We start from the raw sequence: 22,209 nt of genomic DNA, 5'->3' as shown, positions 1-22,209 counted from the left end.
AGTCTTGCAGTTTTCATTGTATAGATCTTTCATTTCCTTGGTTAAGTTTATTCCTAAGTATTTTATTGTTTTATGAAGCTATAGTGAACAGGATAGTTTTCATTATTTCATTTTCAGATTTCATTGTTATGTATAGTATCAACTACACTAAATCAACACTACTGATTTATGATCCAGCAACCCCACTTCTCTTATCCAAAGGAAACGAAAACAGGATACAGAAAAGATATGTCTTGTTTAGTGTAGTTTTACTCATAAGAGCCAAGATATGAAAATAACCTAGACATGCCTCAGTAGATGAGTGGAGAGTCTGGGAGGGCAGTGGGGCCAAGTGCCCTCTGGAGCTGAGTTAGCCTGCCCTGAAGGTCACAGAGGGAGGCAGGGCCAGCACCGACTCCATAAGGTACCAGGGAAAACTGTGTTCATGAGGGAGTCTGTGCTTGAACTTGAGGAGGGATTTGTAGGTGAGGAGTGGGGTGGTCCTAGAGAGAGGGAACAGGGGGCATCTAGGCCAGCCATCCTGGGACAGTAAGAGGAAAGAGAAAGTCAGATGCTGGATCAGTCTGTCTGTCCATTCCTAGGCCTATAACTCACTCTTTTCTTAACCTACCCAGGAACAGGACACCTCCAGCCATGGAGGGGATATACCAGCCAAGTCCAGCCCCTGTCAGCGATTTCTCTCTGGCCCATAATTCTCTGCACAGTAGAGGCCTAGGTACTTCTCTGGCTCCTCACTACAGCCCTTTCTAAAAAATGCTGAAGAGGATGGTAGGAAGGGGAGAAGTGCTCAGGGCCCTTTCTGGAATCCCTGGAGGCCACAGAAGGGCTGGGGGTGGGATGCAGGGGGGTAGGGATGCCAAGTGTCAGGCATGCCAATGTCAGGATGCCAAGTCAGGATGCCAGTGTCAGGCATTGCTATGAGCACTTGGGATGCAACAGTGACTGACACAGGCAAAGTCCTTCCTGACAAAGAGCTTACACTCTGGTTGGAGAAGACAGGTAATAAATATATAATATACTATATTAGGCAGTATTTAATGTTACAAGAATAAAACAAGATGGGGGGCGAGGCTAGAGATTTATGGCCTTAGGTTGTTGAGAAAGAGTGGTCACAGCAGGCTAACTGCTGATCAGAACAAAGTCAAGTCGAGAGCCATGTGGATATATGGGGCAGGAACAGTCTAGACACATGGATGAGCAGTGTGAAAACCTTGAGGTACAGTGTTCCTGCTGGTTTTGATGAGCTGAGGAAGGCCACTGTAACTGGGGCAAAATAAATAAGGGGAATAATGCTGGGAAATAAAGAGGAAGCAGCAGGGGTACCACATCATGAATGGCCTTACAGACCATGCAAAGGAATTTGAATTTTACTCTAAGTGCAGTGGAAAGCCATTGGAGGATTTGTGCCAAAGCCATTGCAGGATATTTATGCATTTTTTGCATTTGACAAAATCATCCTGGTTTTTTGAATGACAAATCAACCTTAGAGAGGTGAAGATACCTGTTAGGGTACCTGTTAAGGTACCTGTTAGGATACCTGTTAGGGTACCTTAGAGAGGTGAGGTACCTGTTAGGGTACCTGTTAAGAACCCATTGTAATTATCCAGGTAAGAAATTATCCAAGATGGGGTGTGGACCCAGGTGGTAATGGTTGAAAGTATTAAGAGGTAGTTAGATGGTAGATAAAATTTAAAAGGAGAGTTAGAATGATTGGCTAAGTGATTAGATATAAAAGAAAGAGAATTATTTATGACTCTAAGAGTTCTCAAATAGGCAGAAGTGAAGGTATTCTTTTGAGATGAGTCTGAAATGATCAGTGAATTTCATCTATTTATGTGTATATAGGGCAGAGAGTGGGCAGAAAAAGAAAATAGGGCTCTTTCCATGGGGAGGGAACAGCGGATCAAAAGGAAGGAGGAAAGATTCCAAAAGGCCTTATGTACTCAATAAGTGATCCAACATTGTTTGTTGAATAAGGAAAGTAGGATATTCTAAATAATTGTGATTTGGTCCAAATAGTTATAGCCTTACCATGCATTCTTCAAAAGAATCTCCACTAGACAAATCTCTCTTAGAGCAAAAAGAACCCTATAATTTGGGACTCCATCTGGTCAGAATTATTCCTCAAAATTCGAATGCAGTAGTCAAAATATGAGGACAGAAGAGGGTCCAGAATTACACAGAAGGTACTGTTCTTATAAGAAACTACTATAAAGGAATTAAAACTCATGAAGTGCTTTTTAAAGCAGCTTTTCATCTATATTTTCTCTTCTTTTACTATAGGTGCTTCCAGATGTCTTATTTATGCATAGTAGTCTACATTCAAAACCTGAGAGTTACCTTTTAGTCCATGCTTTTTTATATTATGTACAATATTTTATATAAGGCTATGATTTGGAGTTAGACTGATTTAGGTTTGAATTCTAGCTCTGTTGCTTAAAACAATTAGGATCTTGGCAAATCACTTCAGCTCTCTGAGACTTATCATCCAAAAAACTGAGATAATAATACCTATCTTATAGAGTTGTTACAAAGATTAAATGAAATAATCACCTCACATAACTAATGTATGAGACTTCCTGAGCATAATACCTGGCAGAAAACAGTGTATGTGTGTGTTTGTGAGTGTGCACATTATTCAGCCTTTCTCTCCATTCCCACTAGAGTACTAACCTGGAAATATGTAATTTCACCTTTCAATTACCACTCAGCTCCTCATTACTTTTCTGACCTCAGCTCTCTTCCGGTCAGATCTGTTGTCACCCAATAATCCCCATCTTCTCCAAACTCCCATAGTAGGTCTCAATCTGCCCAACTCTTTCTGTTCTTAATCCTGTACTGCCTTGCACTTTTATTTAGTTGTCCCCTACTGAATTGTATGCCTCTGTAAGGTAAGCTTCCTGTCCTCCATTGCTTTTGTATCTTCATCCCACACCAGGTTCAACCTTCTCAATCATATCACTGGTCATTTGCATGATAATCCTGGATAACTTACAAATCTCTAGTGTTACTCTTGCATTACAGAAATAATCCCTTATAGTTGCCTGAATGGGAACAAAAGCTCCCACTGAAGGTGGCATCTGACACATTATTAATGTACAGCAATCTAGATTCAGTAGTGATACATCCACTGAATCATACATTGGCTTTTTCAGTGCACACTTCTCGCTCAACACACCGTCAAGGTACCAGGGATTTGGCACACACAGATAGACCGAGTCCCTGTTCCCACAGAACTTATATTCTCTAGTGTATGTTAGTCTCTCAGTCATGTCCTACTCTTTGCCCCCTCATGGACTGTAGCCCACCAGGCTCCTCTGTCCCTGGAATTCTCAGAAAGAATACTGGAGTGGGTTGCCATGCCCTTCTCCAGGGTATCTTCCCAACCAGGGATTGAACCTGGGTCTCCTGCATTGCAGGCAGAGTCTTTACCATCTGACCCACCAGGGAAGCCCTGTATTCTCTAGATTATATGTCAAAGTAACCATTTTTTGGAAGTGGCTTTGGTACTGTGTGTGTGTGCTAGGTTGCTTCAGTCATGTCCAACTCTTTGTGACCCTATGGATTATAGCTCACCAAACTCCTCTGTCCATGGGATTCTCCAGGCAAGAATAATAGAGTGGGTTGCCATGCCCCCCTTCAGGGGATCATCCCACTCCAGGGATTGAACCTGTGTCTCTAGGGTCTCCTGCATTGGCAGGCATGAACTTTACCACTAGTGCCACCTGGGAAGCCGATTTTGGTACTACTTACTCTTAAATGTATGTTCTAAAGCTGGGAGAGTAAGAGCATGTTACCAGTTTCTAAGGAAATAAAACTATTTTGGAATGAACCACTTTTAGAGAACTATTAATCTGTGGTGATATTATAAAGAACCAAAATTAAACTGAGTTTTCCATGTTAATCATTTAATTTGATGATGTATGTCTTAGTCAGTTTGAGCTGCTATGACAAATTATCAAAGGCTAGGTGGCATAAAGAACAAATATTTATTTCTTACAGTTCTGGACACTGGGAGTCTAAGATCAGAGTGTCATCATATCCAGGTTCTGGTGAGAACCCCATTCTGAGTTATAGACAGCTAATTTCTCACTGTATCTTTACATGTCACAAAGATCATGATAGCTCCCTGAATTTTTTTTTTTTTTAAAGAGTACTGAAAGTTGGAACTCTAATGACTTAATCTTTTCCTAAAAGGTCCTGAGAATTTTGCAAAGAGATTGCACTGGTCATAGCAAACACCCTCTTCCAACAACACAAGAGAAGACTACACATGGACATCACCAGATGGTCAACACTGAAATCAGACTGATTATATTCTTTGCAGCCAAAGATGAAGAAGTTCTATACAGTCAGCAAAAACAAGACCAGGAGCTGACGGTGGCTTAGATCTTGAGCTCCTTATTGCTAAATTCAGACTTAAATTGAAGAAAGTAGAGAAAACCACTAGACCATTCAGTTATAACCTAAATCAAATCCCTTACAATTATACAGTGGAAGTGACAGATAGGTTCAAGGGATTAAAACTGATAGAGTTCCTGAAGAACTATGGATGGAGGTTCATGACACTGTACAGAAGGCAATGATCAAGACCGTCCTCAAGAAAAAGAAATGCAAAAAGGCAAAACGGTTGTCTGAAGAGGCCTTACAAATAGCTGTGAAAAGAAGAGAAGCAAAAAGCAAAAGAGAAAAAGAAAGATATAAGCATCTGAATGCAGAGTTCCAAAGAATAGCAAGGAGAGATAGGAAAGCCTTCCTCAGTGATCAATGCAAAGAAATAGAGGAAAACAATAGAATAGGAAAGACCAGAGATCTCTTCAAGAAAATTAGATACTAAGGGAACATTTCATGCAAAGATGGGCACAATAAAGGACAGAAATGGTATGGACCTAACAGAAGCAGAAGATATTAAGAAGAGGTGGCAAGAATATACAGAAGAACTATATAAAAAATATCTTCACGACCCAGATAACCACAGTGCTGTGATCACTCACCTAGAGCCAGACATCCTGGAATGTGAAAGTCAAGTGGGCCTTAGGAAGCATCACTATGAACAAAGCTAGTGGAGGTGATAGAATTCCAGTTGAGCTATTTCAAATCCTGAAAGATGATGCTGTGAAAGTGCTGCACTCAATATGCCAGCAAATTTGGAAAACTCAACAGTAGCCACAGGACTAGAAAAGGTCAGGTTTCATTCCAATCCCAAAGAAAGGCAATGCCAAAGAATGTTCAGTGTATACTGCATAATTGCGCTCATCTCACAGGTGAGCAAGGTAATACTCAAAATTCTCCAAGTGAGGGTTTAACAGTATGTGAACCGTGAAATTCCAGATGTTCAAACTGCATTTAGAAAAGGCAGAGGAGCCAGAGATCAAATTGCCAACATCCGTTGGATCATCGAAAAAGCGAGAGAGGTCCAGAAAAACGTCTACTTCGACTTTATTGACTATGCCAAAACCTTTGACTATGTGTATCACAACAAACTGTGGAAAGTTATTCAAGAGATGGGAATACCAGACCACCTTACCTGCCTCCTGAGAAATCTGGATGTAGGTCAAGAAGCAACAGTTAGAACTGGACATGGAAAAACAGACTGGTTCCAAATCGAGAAAGAAGTATGTCAAGGCTGTTTATTGTCACCCTGCTTATTTAACTTATATGCAGAGTACATCATGAGAAATGCTGGGCTGGATGAAGCATTGAGCTGGAACCAAGATTGCTAGGAGAAATACCAATAACCTCAGATATGCAGATGACACCACCCTTATGGCAGAAAGTGAAGAGGAACTAATGAGCCTCTTGATGAAAGTGAAAGAGGAGAGTGAAAAAGTTGGTTTAAAAGTCAACATTCAGAAAACTAAGATACTGCATCTGGTCCCATTCACTTCGTGGCAAATAGATGGGGAAACAATGGAAACAGTGACAGACTTTATTTCTTTGGGCTTCAAAATCACTGCAGATGGCGACTGCAGCCATGAAATTAAAAGACGCTTGCTCCTTGGAAGAAAAGTTATGACCAACCTAGACAACATATTAAAAAGCAGAGCATTACTTTGCCAACAAATGTCCATCTAGTCAAAGCTTTGATTTTTCCAGTAGTCATGTACAAATGTGAGAGTTGGACTATAACGAATGCTGAGCTCCGAAGAATTGATGCTTTTGAACTGTGGTGTTGGAGAAGACTCTTGAGAGTCCCTTGGACTGCAAGGTGATGCAACCAGTCCATCCTAAAGGAAATCAGTCCTGAATATTCATTGGAGGGACTGATGCTGAAGCTGAAACTCCAGCTCGTTGGACACCTGATGTGAAGAACTGACTCATTTGAAATGACCCTGATGTTGGGAAAGATTGAAGACAGGAGGAGAAGGAGACAACAGAGGATAAGATGGTTGGATGGCTTCACTGACTCAATGGACATGAGTTGTAGTAAGCTCCAGGAGTTGGTGATGGACAAGGAAGCCTTGCGTGCTGCAGTCCATGGGGTCACAAGGAGTCTGACATGACTGAGCGACTGAACTGAACTGAACAGATCCCACCTCAAGCACTTCTGTTTTGGTAGACAGTAGTCACCATCTTCAGTGATTTTGGAGCCCCCCAAAATAAAGTCTGTCACTGTTTCCATTGTTTCCCTATCTATCTCCCATCTATCCTAAAAGTGTTAGATCTTCTTTTATACTAAAATTGGAGTTTTGAGCTAACACTATGAAAAGTTTATATTTTGAGTCAGACTGATCAACTGTATTGTTATTGACTGAATATGTGTTCCTTAAAATTCATATATTTAAATCCTACCCTCCAGTATGATGATATTAGGAGGTGGGAGATATTGACCATTGAGCCGGCTGCTGCTTTGTTGTTTACAGCATGGGCAAGATGCTTAAAGTCTAGGTCTTTGAACTCAGGTCAACCTTTAGAGACATTCATTTTAGTAGAACATATTTTACATTGAATTCTTTACTGATGTGGAGAAGAGTTGGACTTTCCAGGTGGCAACAGTGGTAAAGAATCAGCCTGCCAATGCAGGAAACACAAGAGACTAGGGTTCCATATCTGGGTAGGGAAGATCCCCTGGAGTAAGAAATGGCAACCCACTCCAGCATTCTTGCCTGGAATATTCCCTGGACGGAGGAGCCTCGTGGGGCTACAGTCCATGGGGTCACAAAGACATGACTGAGCACACACACATATGGAGAAGAGTTAAATTGAAACATAAAAGGTTGTACCAAAACAGAAGTGCTTGATGCCTCTGAAGTCCTTGTTTTATACTTAAGGGTGAGTTTTTTTGTTTTTGTTTTTTGAAGTTGTTTCTCAGGGTCTTTTTAAAATAAAAATATCTATAGGAAGGAAATTTTATGTCCTAGTGTCTCGGGTTGATTATGGCAGACTACTGGGATCAAGACAGTGCCAGTGATTTTTGAGGATACTCCAAACAGCCTGTCTAGGTTTACAGACTTGCCACTCTGCTGTACATGTTCAGAGGCTTAAGGAAGAAGGATTGGGGAGGGAAGAAAAAGGATTGGGGAGAATGACAAGAATAAATGATAATGTTTTTATAAAGGAAGTCATGAAATGAAGATATTTTAGTTATGTTGACAGAGTACTAAAAATATCCTAGCGGAGATCCTTACTCCTGCTCACCAAAATGGAAACTAGCAATGATGGCTGACACTATTCATGGTCAGAGAGGAGGTTCCTCTGGTGGTCACAGAGTTTGTTGAAAACAATTTCAAATTTTGATCAGATAATTAATTTGTTATTTGGCTCCATTTAAGGCCTCCTGAGTTGTGAGTGGTAGTTTTAAATATTCACATCTGTATTTCTCTTGGCATCTCTCTAGTCAGTCAGCTGTGTTTGACTCTTTGTGATCCCATGAACTATAGCCCACCAGGCTCCTTGTCCATGGAATTCTCCAGGCAAGAATACTGGTGTGAGTATAGATTTGACTTAACATAATGAGTAAAGCAGATAAAGCAAAAAAAAAAAGAAGAAGAAGAAGAAAGAAAAGACTTAGCCACCTTACCCAGTTTAAGTTAAATAGTTGAGGGAAGTCTTTGTAACAAAAAACTTATAAAAATATGACCAAAGTCTCATAATCCTGTCCATTCCATTAATATTCCACTGGGTGCCATAATAATGAATATCTTAATATATATGTATGTATATGTATATATGTATATATGTATATATATATAATAACTTGTAGAAACCCCAGGAGTCAGACAGCTAGATAAATGCAAGAGAAAGCATAGTAAATTGTCTCTGGGGCACCCGATTCCCTGTTGCCTCACAAGAATCCAGTGGCGAGCCATTCACTTGTCAAGGAGCCCTTACTCTCTCTCTCTGGCTCATCATGCTCTCATTTTTTATGTCAACCATCTGAGAAAGTGGAGTGTTTTCCATATTATCTCCTGAGTCATACTATTTCTCCAGTCTCATGCAAGTCAGGTTTTTCTGGTTGTTATTTACCTACGTCATCTTCCTGAAGCTTGTCTTCCCTTCATTACAGCGGATGTGTTTGGGAGGTCATGCTTCTAAATGGTCTGCGTTTAGAAGGAAGGGAAAATCTCTAAGCATTTAATTTGGACAATTACGCATGTATAGGAGGAGACAGAAATTCACATGAAGGGAACGAGGAATTTTCCTTCTGCTGCTGGTTGCCACAAATAAAGAATCATTCCTTTTCCTTTTAGGGAAGGGAGTTGGTTTTAAAAGTTAGTTGTAACATTGCTGGAAATCTGATATGGGCCATAGAGTACTTCTTTGCAAGAGAGAGAAATGGACAAAATACAAATGGAAATAAAACAGTACTGTGGGAATTTAACATATCAATTCTTTCTCTTCTACCCAAGAATAGATTTATAAAGCACAAATACATTCTTTGACTTAACTAGAATATACAATTTTCAAAATGTATTAGCAAAATTAATTCTGTTTAGGTATATATGTAAATTCAATTATTCGGGAACTTTGGAGTCAGTATATCACATACTATGGTGCTTCCTAGGTGGCACCGTGATAAAGAATCTGCCTGCCAATGCAGGAGACACAAGAGACATGGATTTGATATCCCTGATTTGGGAAGATCCCCTGGAGTAGGAATGGCAACCCTCTCCAGTAGTCTTACCTGGGAAGTCCCATGGACAGGGGAGCCTGGTGAGCAAAGAGTCACAAAGAGTCGGACACAACTGAGTGAATGAGCGCATACATCATACAGCAATAGAAATTCCCTATCTGCTTAAAAATTAGTGAGTCTTCCTAACGAAGTGTTTAAAATGAGAGTCTGGATTATTAAACCCAGATCCTGAAAACCTGGGAAAGTAAAGTTTCCAGAGGAAATAATGACACACAACACACAAGCCAGAGATACCCTGTCATGAAGCATGGGTTGCTGGTGCCGGAAGGTTAACGATCACACACTTCTTCTTTATTCTTACCTTAATTGTTAAAAGGTAACTGTTAATCCCTTATGTAGCTGTAAGTATCCTTCGTTAGCAATACTTCCACACCTTGTGACCATGTGTCACCCCTGGGTTTTAAGGCACACCTAATCTGAACACCTGGTTTCTTTCATCATCCCTCCATTACCTCAAATTTTAAACTTCTGCGCCATGCCTGTTCTTCTTACCTTCAAACTGAAAGATGGTTGACTTCAAGTAAGAAATGATGGAAATTATGTCAAGCCAAACCTGTGTTAATTCTTCCCTTTAGAAATTTGAAATCAATAACATGATAAAGAGTAGATGTCTACATATTGGAGAAAAGGAAGCATAGCAGATTAGATACATATTTCATGCTGAAAAGGGATTTCTTGAAAAATAATTGAATAGCATTCAAGAACCTAAAACTTTATGAAAATAAAACTTGGATTTCTTCTTTATTTTAATTTTCTTCTGAAAATTATTTAGCAGTATACAGAGTCTGCCTGCAATGCAGGAGACTGGGGTTCAATCCGTGGGTGAAGATCCCCTGGAGAAGGAAATGGCAATCCACTCCAGTATCCTTGCCTGGAAAATGCCATGGACAGAGGAGCCTGGTGGGCTACCGTCCATGGGATCACAAGAGTCAGACACGACTTAGTGACTAAACCACCATACATTTTTCTCTCCAATTTCTCACTTTGAAAAGCTGGTTATTCTTAAATACATAAATGCCTAGGTTTATTCGCAAAAGAAATTTTTTCAAAAGCTTATTCATCTTGAACACAGTATCTACAGCTGTCCTGACCCTTCACTTAATGGTCATGCAGCCCATGACCACCTTCCTAGCCTCTTCTCTGTCTCTTCTCTGCTTGCACCATGTGCTTCAGTCATAATGCACTTTTTTGAGCTCCTCCATTGCATCGGCTTTGTTGTCAGGTCCAAAGTTCCTTTGCTTTTATTATTCCTGGTATTTGCACTGCATTCTTTCCTTCTTTCTTCCTCCCTCAGACATTCATAAAATCTTGAAGCTTTTCTGTCACTTTACAAATATTCTCTGACCCCAGTATGATTTCTGTTCCTCTTTGAAGTGCTCTCACAAGAACCAGAATTTATTCCCATCTTAGCCAGTTTACCTTTATGTTGCTTCTTTGGTGTTCTCACTTCTCTGGCCCAGATGATAAGCTCATCCCATTAGAAAAATATACACAGAATAGGCAGTTTTCCCCATTTGATATATCCTGCATCAGAACATTATTTTTTCAAAGTTTTAAAAATACGTTATAAACAAGGTCCTACTGTATAGCATAGACAGCTGTATACAACATCCTATGCTATGCTATGGTAAGTCACTTCAGTCGTGTCCGACTCTGTGCGACCCCATAGACGGCAGCCCACCAGGCTCCCCCGTCCCTAGGATTCTCCAGGCAAGAACACTGGAGTGGGTTGCCATTTCCTTCTCCAATGCATGAAAGTGAAAAGTGAAAGTGAAGTCTCTCAGTCGTGTCCAACTCTTAGCGACCCCATGGACTGCAGCCTACCAGGCTCCTCCGTCCATGGGATTTTCCAGGCAAGAGTACTGGAGTGGGGTGCCATTGCCTTCTCCGACAACATCCTATGATAATCCATAATGGAAAAGACTACGTAAAAAAAGAGCATATATAAATGTATCACTGTACAGCAGTGATTAACACATTGTAAATCAACTGTATGTCAATAAATAAAAATAATAATGCCTCAAATTTGTATAATTATCTGCTAGGCTCTATATGAACTAGACTCCTCCATATCATCTCCTGAAACTCTTCCCTTCACTTCTACATGTCAACCCCACTGACATTCTTGCAGTGTTTCCAAGAATTGATGCCATTTTCTGCCTGGAGGAAATCTTATTTCTACCTCATCACAAACATTGTTCCCCAACCAAGAACACTGTTTATTCCCTACCTCTCCATTTCACCTGGAAAAGTTTGATTCATCTTCTGATTTCTGGACTTGGCAGAGATATTCATATACTCAACCTCAGTTAGGTCCTCCCAACACAGTCACAGTGCAGTAAGCATTTTGTTTGTAGAACATATCATAGCCTTAGCTCAATTATTATGTAGGTAATTATATTTATAATATAAATCTCCCAACTAGACTATAAGTTCCAAGGGGTAGTGACAATGGCTGTCTTTCTCAAGAAACTATTTTCGTAAATCTCTGGGGAGTTTTGAGCATGTGTTGGAACAGTGAATAATGGAGTTCAGAAAATATGCAGTGGTTCGGAAATACTGCAAGACAAGGATGTAGGGCTGGATCATAAAAGATCCTAGCTGACATGACAAAGAATTGATATTTTATCCTAAAGGCAGTCTACCGACTGAGCTAGCTGCGTGGCTAAAGACAGTCAAAATTCAACAAATGTTTATAAGCTGAAGTGATCTAATCTATGTTTTAAAGAATAAATCTGGCAGCAGGTTATATAGCTAATAAGGTAGAGACTGAAATCCAAGAGACTTATTACAGTAGATTATAAAAAATGACTATACGTGTCTTCTTGCCTCATGGGCACATCCTCTTGGCAATGTGACTTGGTGATTCTTCCTATTCTAAGCCTTTAAATTTGAGCTTGACCATGTGACTTGCTTTGACCAATGAGGCATTCAGATGTTACACTGGGGGTGGCTGGGAGTTGACTGGAAAGTCGGAGGCCACCACATGAAGTAACCTTCATTGAAGCAGTGGATTCTAACCACATTTAAATCTCCTCCACATATGTGTATATGTATAACATTCCCTACCCTCATTAGAAACAGCTCTCATTTCAGCAGTGATTCTCAGTGGTGCATACTGGAATCATGAGGTGGGAGGAGGCATATTTAATTTGATTACAGTTCTCAGGAGATTCCAACCTACTCTATGATGACAAATTGAAAGCCATGGATCATTCATGGATCAATAAATGAATAGTTAATGTAGCTGGGGAGTTAGTAAGCACCACAAAGGAAGTAGCATTTAGCCAGATCTGAAAAGGAAGAACAAATATTCATTGGATGGAGAAGTGCAGGAATGGTATGTCAAAGAAAATAGTATGTACAAAGGCAAACCTTGTGTCCAGAATGACTGATTTTAATTTGTGAGCTCTTTGCTCTTTTATTTCTAAACAACTGGACACACACTCTCTAGTGTCTGAATTTTGCTGATAGGCATTATTATTAAGGAAATTATAGAATATATTTTGCAGAGTCAACAGTTTAGAAAGAAGTCATTCAAATAAATTATCATGACGATTGTCACCTTTCCTCAAAATATTCTTATTTTTAGGAAACTGCTTTAAAATCATCAAGTCATGTCCATCTAAATCTCATTCCCTAAAGTAAGTTCCATACAAGTAACGACAGGATTTGAGGATTATTTTACTTGCCTCCATTGTCAGTTTCAGTAACTCTAAAATCATGTTGACTTTATGAAATTTAATCTAATCATGGTTTTGTGGCATCTGTTCATAAAAGTCTCTCATGAAAGCATCAATATCAATCAAGATCTAATTCCTGATTCCCATATGTACAGAATTTTAGTATTTTCCTTAAAACACAAACATACTCCCTCACAGTAAATAAGTTTATGAATGAAATTACTGCCTTAAAATTCTTCTGTAATTCTTTTCAATGGAGCATATAGAACACCTTTTCTCACACATAATAGGATTAATCTTTAATAGCATCATCTTCTGCAAACAGGTGCAAACCCTGTTTGCCCTCAGGGAAAGACCAGTCAATGAGAAGTTATTCTGGTGATGTAATGCTTGTTAACTTACTCTTTCTCAAACATGATTGGGGAAAATGCTTTTCAGAGCATCAGACCGGTATTGAACTTAACTCTTTTCACAAACATGTCACTTAGGACAGCCTTGAAATAGTTATGCAAAGTAATTAGACTAAGAGAATTTCTTTTAAGCATTGGCATCTGTACCCATTGGCATTTGCCAGTGATAATTCCTCATATTTCTTGAGAAATCACTTACTTCCATACCCTGGTCCTTATGTAAATAGAAAAAGAATACATTAACATTAGCCAGCAGCAGCAAAACTTAGCAGTTCTTTCTCAGACACAGATCCTAATTAAAATCCAATCAAAAGCAATAGAGATCTTATATTTTTTAAATCAAATTCAACACAATCTGCCTCTCATGACTCTGTACAAATTCTATTTTCATACCTGACTAGTTATGTCAAAGATAAAAATATCTGAAATAAGTATTTGAATAAAACCAAATGTGTTCACAGTGATGTCATAAAATTCTGCCTAGGGATAATTTACAAGGCTCTGTTGACACAGCTAAATGCTCATGGAAGTCCAGAGAAGTCCTCACCCAAGACAGGTGAAGATCCATTACCCATCACATAGTCTTGATTCTATGAAGTGATTGGACAGGACAGATACATGTTGGTTTGCATAGTAAAGTGTGCAGGACAGCAGACATAGAGCCACACATTTCAGGCAGTTGTTATTTCATGTGACAGCTCATTCTCATTCCCTATTCCTCCACCTCAAGCCTCACTTTTTTAGCAAAAGAATGCAATAGTAAGCATGTTGTGAAAAACATAATTTCAAAGAGGAGGGTCATAACACCTGAGCAGACCAGTGGTTTATCTGATCTGAATTTCACCCAAGAGAAAGCAACTCAGACTGCTAAGCCAGCTGAAATTTAAGTGCTGACATAATTCAAAGATGATGAACTCTGAGTACTCACAGTAAAATTGGAGGTAAATTACTATATCAGAACTTTCTCCTTTTTGTTTCTTTTTTCTTAATATCCTCTTAACCCTTTGAGAAAACTGAGTTGATTTGGGGCACATGAGCCTTTCTTGGAGCTTTTCCACTTGTTCAGGTCATGGTAATACAGTTGCATTGGGATGAGGTGGAATTATGGAACCATAAAATGATTCAAGCCTGACTGTGAATAATGTCTCTACCATATTGGAGAATGATAAGTCATTTTAAGTTCAGTGAGCCACTTTCTTCAGCTATTGAAATGATAATTAAATGTCAATTATTAAAATGATGTGTCTACAATTCTTGGCAAATAGTAAGTATTCAATGGATACTGCCTATGGTTATTACTATTTTTCCATATAAAAATAATTTCAAGCCACTTCACTTTTCAAAGTTGAAAACCAAATTATATAAAAAAATGATTGTATACCCAGAATGGATTCCCAATTTTGTCTGCTTCTATCTTTTAACTATGAAATAAACCATTTTGTTTTCCATTGAGTATTTACTTTGATCTTGATTCTTAATGTATCACATTATGCAGTAGTATTCTATTTTTATCTATTAATATTTCAAAGTCAGTGCTTTACAAATATATGATTTTACATGCTATCAGTATAAATAATAGCAGTACAGTACATTTCTTCTAGAGATCTGATGCAATTTTTAAAGACATTTTTCTCTAATCCTATAGAAAAGGTCCTGGAAGGCACTGTTGATACCATCAAGTTAGCTTATTCAAAAGTGAAAAATGCAGTTTGTCACACTCCAGCTACTTATGTAGCTTGAGAATTCAGTAAATTAACTTGAACTAAATTGTTTTGATGCTGTCTATATCCAGTCAAAAACACAGACACATTTCTGCAAACTGATTTTAGATTTTAAATTTCAACAACTACTTACTTCATGTTTTCATAACTTACTGAATGCCTCACCTGTGCATGGAGAAGTTCTAAGATTAAGAAAGACAATAGTCACCCCAAAGACAGTTTCTGCCTTCTAGGGGCCAGTGTCTAATTAAAGGAACAGCACACTGTGCTAAATTTCATAACAGAGTTTGGTAAAAAGTGACTGGAAACATAGATGGTAACACTTTTAATTTAATGTTGACGGGGGAGAATTTTTGAGAAAAATTATGAACAGGTAACATTTTATTGGCTTTAAAAGGATAATAAATAAAAGGGGTTGTTTATTTGGAAAAGGTAGCAGTATATTCCAGGTGGAAGGAATAACAAGAGCAAAGGAAGGAAGGACTGAGAATTCATATTGATTTGTGAATTGACTGTTGACACAGCCTAGTGTTTCTGCAGAATAGAGTACATTGGACTGAATTATGGCCAGGAAAGGACATGCTTCCTGTATAGAGGCACATTTTGGAAAAACAAAATATTATCTCCCAAATCATAATACCCTTATCCTTTCTTTGTTATATACTATGAGACGAATCATGATGTACACTAGCGGGCTTTTTTGGTGTGTGATATCTTCAAGCTTATCTGGACTTTTCTTCAAGTAAAAGAATGTTATTCCTTTGATTTTCCTATGATTAAAAGGCCCAGATGGAGCTAGTGGTAAAGGATCTGCATGCCAATGCAGGAGACCTAGGAGAAATGAGTTAGATCCCTGGGTTGGAGAGATTCCCTGGAGTAGGAGATAGCAATGCACTCCAGTATTCTTGGCTGGAAAACACACAGAGACGCCTTGCAGGCTACAGTCCATGGGGTCGCAGAGTCAGACATGACTGAGCACACACACACACATATGAGTAAAAACTTACAATATACTAATACACTTAAGATAAATGCAAATTTTAAAAATCATATTTCAAAAAGGCAATGTAAATTGTACAAAAGTAATGCTTAATTAAGATTTCAAAAACATCTACTGATTTCATGTTTGTAGAAGCATCTAAGAGTAAACTTTTAAAAGGCAATATATCTAAATAGTATGTGACTAATGAGGTCAGAGTATGCATTAAAGTATTCTGTATGCTAACTTTGTGTTAAAAGAGTTACCTGGGAAAACTTCATTTTTCTTATTCACACGGTGAAACACTGAACCAGTAGGTCAATTCATAAAGCCATTCACCTGTAATATTGTGGGTGTGAGAACATTCTTAAATATAACTTGCTAAAAATTCTCTGTAATTTTCTTTGAGTATATTCACTGAAGAAGAAATCTTTATTCATACCTTAGAACAGGACTATGTGTATTTGCTCAGTTAATTTGAATATCTTTAATGTTTTTATTAGACTTGCACTGGAATGTATTATCCACATATACATGATGCTATTGTTATAACAAGGCTTTCCTGATGGCTCAGACAGTAAAGAATCTGCCTGTAATTCAGGAGACCAGGGTTCAATCCCTAAGTCAGGAAGATCTCCTGGAGGAGGGAATGATTAACCACTACAGTGTACTTTCCTGGAGAATTCCATGGACAGAAAAGCCTGGCAAGACTATTTTAATTTAACGGATGGTGCTAAACTGTTTGTATCCTGTCTTCCCTTTAGAGACTAATATCATGTATTCTAGAAATAGTTAACTGGAATTACACATAACTGAGTCAATCACTGGAAAAGATCAGTTTTCATTCCAATCCCAAAGAAAGGCAGTGCCAAAGAATGTTCAAACTACCACACAATTGCACTCATCTCAAATGCTAGCAAAGTATTGCTCAAAATTCTTCAAGCCAGGCTTCACCAGTACGTGAACCAAGAACTTTCAGATGTTCAAGCTGGATTTAGAAAAGGCAGAGGAACCAGAGATCAAATTGCCAACATCTGTTGGATCATAGAAAAAGCAAGAGAATTCCAGAAAAACATTTACTTCTGCTTTATTGATTACACCAAAGCCTTTGACTGTGTGGATCACAGCAAACTGGAAAATCCTTCAAGAGATGGGAATACTAGGCCACTTTACCTGCCTCCTGAGAAATCTGTATGCAGGTCAAGAAGCAACAGTTTGAACGGGATACCGAACAATGGACCGGTTCCAAATTGGGAAAGGAGTACATCAAGGCTGTATGATAGTCACCCTGTTTATTTAGTTTATATGCAGAGAGTACATAATGCGAAATGCCAGACTGAATGAAACTCAGGCTAGAATAAAGATTGCGGGGAGAAATGTCAGTAACCTCAGATATACAGATGACACCACTCTTATGGCAGAAAGCAAAGAATTAAAGAACCTCTTGAGGAAAGTGAAAGAGAAGAGTGAAAAAGCTGGCTTAAAAGTCAACATTCAAAAAACAAAGATCATGGCATCCAGTCCCATCACTCCATGGCAAATAGATTGTGAAACATTGGAAAGAGTGAGAGACTTTATTTTCTTGGCCTCCAAGATCACTGCAGATGGTGACTGCAGCCATGAAATTAAAAGATGCTTGCTCCTTGGAAGAAAAGCTATGACAAACCTAGATAGCGTATTAAAGCAGAGACATTACTTTACTAACAAAGGTCCACCATCTAGTCAAAGTAGTCATGTATGGATGTGGGCTCAATTCAGTTCAGTCGCTCAGTCACGTCCAACTGTTTGTGACCCCATGGACTGCAGTATACCAGGCTTCCCTGTCCTTTACTATCTCCCAGAGCTTGCTCAAACATCCAACCATCTCATCCTCTGTCGTCCCTTTCTCCTCCCACCTTCAATCTTTCCCGCATCAGAGTCTTTTCCAATGAGTCCATTCTTCTCATCAGGTGGCCAAAGTATTGGAGTTCAGCTTCAGCATCAGTCCTTCCAATGAATGTTCAGGACTGATTTCCCTTAGGATGGACTGGTTGGATCTCCTTGCAGTCCAAGGGACTCTCAAGAGCCTTCTCCAATACTACAGTTCAAAAGCATCAATTCTTTGGTGCTCAGTTTTCTTTATAGTCCAACTCTCACATCCATACATGACCACTGGAAAAACCATAGCTTTGACTAGACGGACCTTTGTTGGCAAAGTAATGTCTCTGCTTTTGAATATGCTGTCTAGGTTGGTCACAGCTTTCCTTCTGAGGAGCAAGTGTCTTTTAATTTCATGGCTGCAGTCACCATCTGCAGTGATTTTGGAGCCCCCCAAAATAAAGTTTCTCATTGTTTCCATTGTTTCCCCACCTATTTGCCATGAAGTGAGAGTTGGACCATAAAGAATCCTGAATGCCAAAGAATTGATATTTTGAACTGTGGTGTTGGAGAAGACTCTTGAGAGTCCCTTGGACTGCAAGGAAATCAAACCAGTCAATCCTAAAGGAAATCAGTCCTGAATATTCATTGGAAGGACTGATGCTGAAGTTGAAGCTCCAATACTTGGGCCACCTGATGCAAAGAAGTGATTCATAGAAAAGACCCTGATGCTGGGAAAGATTGAAGGCAAAAGGATAAGGAAATGACAAAGGATGAAATGATTGGATGGCATCACCAACTTGATAGACATGAATTTGAGCAAGCTCCGGGAGTTGATGATGGACAGGGAAGCCTGGCGTGCTGCAGTCCATGGGGTCGCAAAGAATCAGACACAACTGAGTGATTGAACTGAACTGAGTCAATCATGGGTTACAGATTTTCTTTTATTAAACTTTTTATTTTGTATTGGAGAATAGTCAACTAACAATGTTGTGATAGTTTCAGGTGTACAGCAAAGGGACTCAGCCATACATTTACATGTATCTATTATTCCCCAAACTTCGTCCCATCCATGCTGCCACATAATATTGAGCAGAGTTCCCTGTGCTATACAGTAGGTTAGATTTTCATCATGTAACACTAACTGAGCTGCATGAAGTTTTATGCTACAGTGTTGGCCTCATGTTTTTTCTATACACATTCAATATCATATACAGAAGTGTGTGTATGTGTGTTACAGTCTGCTTCATTGTAAAAATTATTTGGGGATGCTAGAGTTATACATGTAATGTAGAAAAATTCAGTGTATTCTGTTAATTAAACAAAGAAACCCTTGGACTGAGATGGCTCTAATGCCCCAGCCGTCTACATAAGCAAATCAAAATCTAGGTCTGGAAATGCCTCAAGGTTACAAAATTGAAAGCTAAGGACAGCCTATCACAAACAGCCAACTAGGCTATAAAGCTGGGCATTAAAGCTATAACTAATAAGTGGTTTTCTTGCTTTGTTTCCACCTTTTCTCTGTAAGTCGCTCCAGTTGTTGAAAGCTTTCCAACTACTTCAGGTTTGGTGCTGCTGGATTTGACTCCATTTTTGTGCAGATAAACTCTTAAGTTTTAAAATATTCACTTCAGTTTTTACAGTTTTAACAGTTCCATATGTTTAAAGATATGAAATTCTGAGAAAAAATAAGAAATTTTTCTGTTTCCTCCATCAGCTGTTAAGAAGAAGGCTAGCTTTATCACTCCAGTTCCGGGAGGCGTGGGACCCATGACGGTGGCAATGCTTCTCAAGAACACCCTTTTGGCAGCTAAAAAAATCATTTACTAGATCACGTGAAGGAATAAAGCAAACTGAAGTCATGCTACGTATTTATTTGACAAAAGGCAAAAATCTTTATATTTTACTACAAAGCTATTTCTACATTGTATTTATTTTTTCATGGGTAGAATCATTGTGGATCAGATGATTCACACAATCTTATGCATTTCCTGCTAATATTTACTGGAATATTTTGAATGGATTTTGAGTTTTAGGAAAAAAGAAAACAACTGCAATGACACTTTGGTAACAATTGCTTGTTTTGTGAATAATATTTGTTCATAATGTTAAAACAATAAAGGGCTCATAAGAAATGCATATATTTTTGACACAAAATCACAAATTGTGTCTTCAACAAACACGTTGTCAGCCAAATAGGCTCCTTTGTAAAATGTAATTTAGATTTTGCCATAATCGTACTCAATTTTATATATATTTTACAGTCTATATTGTATGCTGAAAGATAGGACTAAGTTGTGTCCGACTCTTGTGATCCCATGAACTGTAGCCTGCCATCATGTTCCTCTGCCCATGGGATTCTCCAGGCAAGAATACTGAAGTGGGTTGCCATTTCCTTCTCCGGGGAACTTTCCCAATGCAGGAATTGAACCCAGGTCTCCTGCATTGAAGGCAGATACTTTACTGACTGAGCTACGTGGGAAGCCCATATTGTATGCTGAGAAAGAGCAAAAGAGCTTACTTGCTAAAAGAAAGATAAAATATTAAGCATAAAATTTTGATCTCATATACTTCCCAAATGTACTCCCCAAGGCATACTAATGAAAAACTATGCTCCATTCAAGGAAAGAAAAATGTGCAAGGAACCCTAAAAATGCCATGCTACTTGGAAAGGTATTGATTATTTCAAATTGTGAATGACTACTTGACATAGTAAAAATTCAATGAGAATATGTTAGGCTTACATGTAATTTCTTTGTTCTCCTACAAACATTTGAATAATACGTTCCACAAATCTAGAACTCTAATAGCAAAATATGACACAATGTGCCACAGCTACTCCTTAGGATATGACTAAAAACCTACTGCTTTTTGCCCACAGTTCTTTTCTTTTACGGCATTTGGTTCTCCAGTAGATGCCATGTTTTTAACGCAATTTAAATTATAAAATACATGTGCCTGTCAGTTGAAGGCTATTTGAGACTACCCTAGGCACATAATTGTATTGTTGTCATGCCCAAATCCCAGTGTGTTAATGTACCAATAATGATTCTTACCCAATGCATGTCTTTGTGTACTCTTAATCATTTGTGTGAAAATAGACTAGATGTTTATAATTAATAATATTTCAACTGTATAATAAAATCAGTTTGGAAAGAAATACATGTCTTCTTTTTTCCTAAGCTAGAAGTTTCCTTGTTCATATACTCGTTATCTATTTCTTCGCAGCACGCTGGGGAGATGTACAAATGTCTCAAAAAGGAAAGAAAATGTTCTGTAGCCCATTCCACACTAATCTTGGTCTGATAACCTTGATAGTAGTTTTTTAATTTATTTTTGGCTGTGTTGGATCTTCGTTGCTGCACAGGCTTTTCTCTAGTTGCGGCGAGTGGGAGCTACTCTTTGTTGCGGTATGGGGGCTTCTCACTGCAGTGGCTTCTCTTGTTGCAGAGCACGGGTTCTGGGGCGGGCAGGCTTCAGTAGTTTCAGCTCCCGGGATAGGTTCAGTAGTTGTGGGGCAGCATGTGAGATCTTCTTGGACCAGGCATTGAACCCACGTCTCCTGCATTGGCGGGTGGATTCTTTACCACTCAGCCACCTGGGAAGCCGCTTGATGGTAGTTTAAAATCAAAGATCCCAAGCAAACATGTCAGAAAGGCCCTCATTAATATTTAAGTGCCCCAAATTCCCAAAACGAACAATGACTATTGCAGTGGGGTCAAGACTATCACAATAGAAGAGATTGAAATCAACTCCACATATAGCTGAGACATCAATGGATTTATAGGCAATGAAAAGAGTGAGGGGATCAGTAGATGGAAAATTACTAAGAGAACTTGATTAGATATCAAGGCTGGAAGGATTTTTGTTAAACTACCTCACCAGGATTCTTGTTAAAGTTCAGTTCAGTTCAGTCGCTCAGTTGTGTCCGACTCTTTGCGACCCCATGAATCGCAGCATGCCAGGCCTCCCTGTCCAAAAGTTAGGTCAATATAAAGGGTGGGAGAGGAGGAATTTAATCAGATATGGCAAGAGGACAAGGAGCAGGGCAGGGGTATTCTCTATAAACTAACAACAGATTTCTTTGCTAAAACTGAGCTCAATAGTCTAATTCGATGCCTAGTTAAGAAAAGGATTCAGAGGAGCCTAGCTAAAGTTTGGTCAAGAAGGAAGCCTTTGTTAACACATAAAGGAAATGAAGTTGGTTCATCAGTATCATAACTTTATTTATGGATATTATTTGGGATCTATAAAAGATAGATATATGATTGTCTTGTGAAGGAGATTTGTACAAGTTCCCTTCTCCTACAAGTATCTGTAAAAAGGACCCTGAAGGACTAGTGAGGACTGAATAATAACATGAAGACATGGAGGTGAGAATGAGCTTAGCAAATACATATGAAATCAAGGGCAACAGTCAGACTGA

The 22,209-nt window shown here is 38.8% G+C and overlaps 1 protein-coding gene and 1 long non-coding RNA gene across 12 annotated transcripts in view; one reads left to right on the top strand and one right to left on the bottom strand.

The window, feature by feature from the left end:
* The window catches only part of MTHFD2L (methylenetetrahydrofolate dehydrogenase (NADP+ dependent) 2 like), a 152,471-nt gene that overhangs the window by 126,000 nt on the left and 4,262 nt on the right, over positions 1–22,209 (top strand). For 4 of the 11 annotated variants that reach the window (XM_086405395.1, XM_086405403.1, XM_086405406.1 and 1 more), the window contains one exon: positions 19,501–20,943. The exons of 5 other annotated variants lie outside the window; for them this stretch is intronic. In XM_086405395.1, coding sequence (XP_086261521.1) covers positions 19,501–19,613 — 113 coding nt within the window. In that variant the 3' untranslated portion in view covers positions 19,614–20,943. Of the gene's footprint in view, positions 1–4,197; positions 4,792–19,500; positions 20,944–22,209 lie in introns of those variants that run through there. 2 more of the 11 variants (XM_086405404.1, XM_086405396.1) reach the window with 1 other exon arrangement.
* LOC147370470 (uncharacterized) overlaps positions 21,255–22,209 on the bottom strand; it is a 61,893-nt gene continuing 60,938 nt past the window's right edge. The window contains exon 3 of the long non-coding RNA XR_015165303.1: positions 21,255–21,392. This is a non-coding gene — a long non-coding RNA (uncharacterized LOC147370470). The remainder of the gene's footprint in view (positions 21,393–22,209) is intronic.

This window comes from Bos grunniens, chromosome 6 (genome assembly GCF_055505025.1).
Source record: "Bos grunniens cultivar Pamir isolate PY7600 chromosome 6, Bosgru_T2T1.0, whole genome shotgun sequence".
Taxonomy (NCBI): domain Eukaryota; kingdom Metazoa; phylum Chordata; class Mammalia; order Artiodactyla; family Bovidae; genus Bos; species Bos grunniens.
The sequence above is the reverse complement of the archived record's forward strand: the minus strand, read 5'-3'. Positions and strand labels throughout refer to the sequence as shown.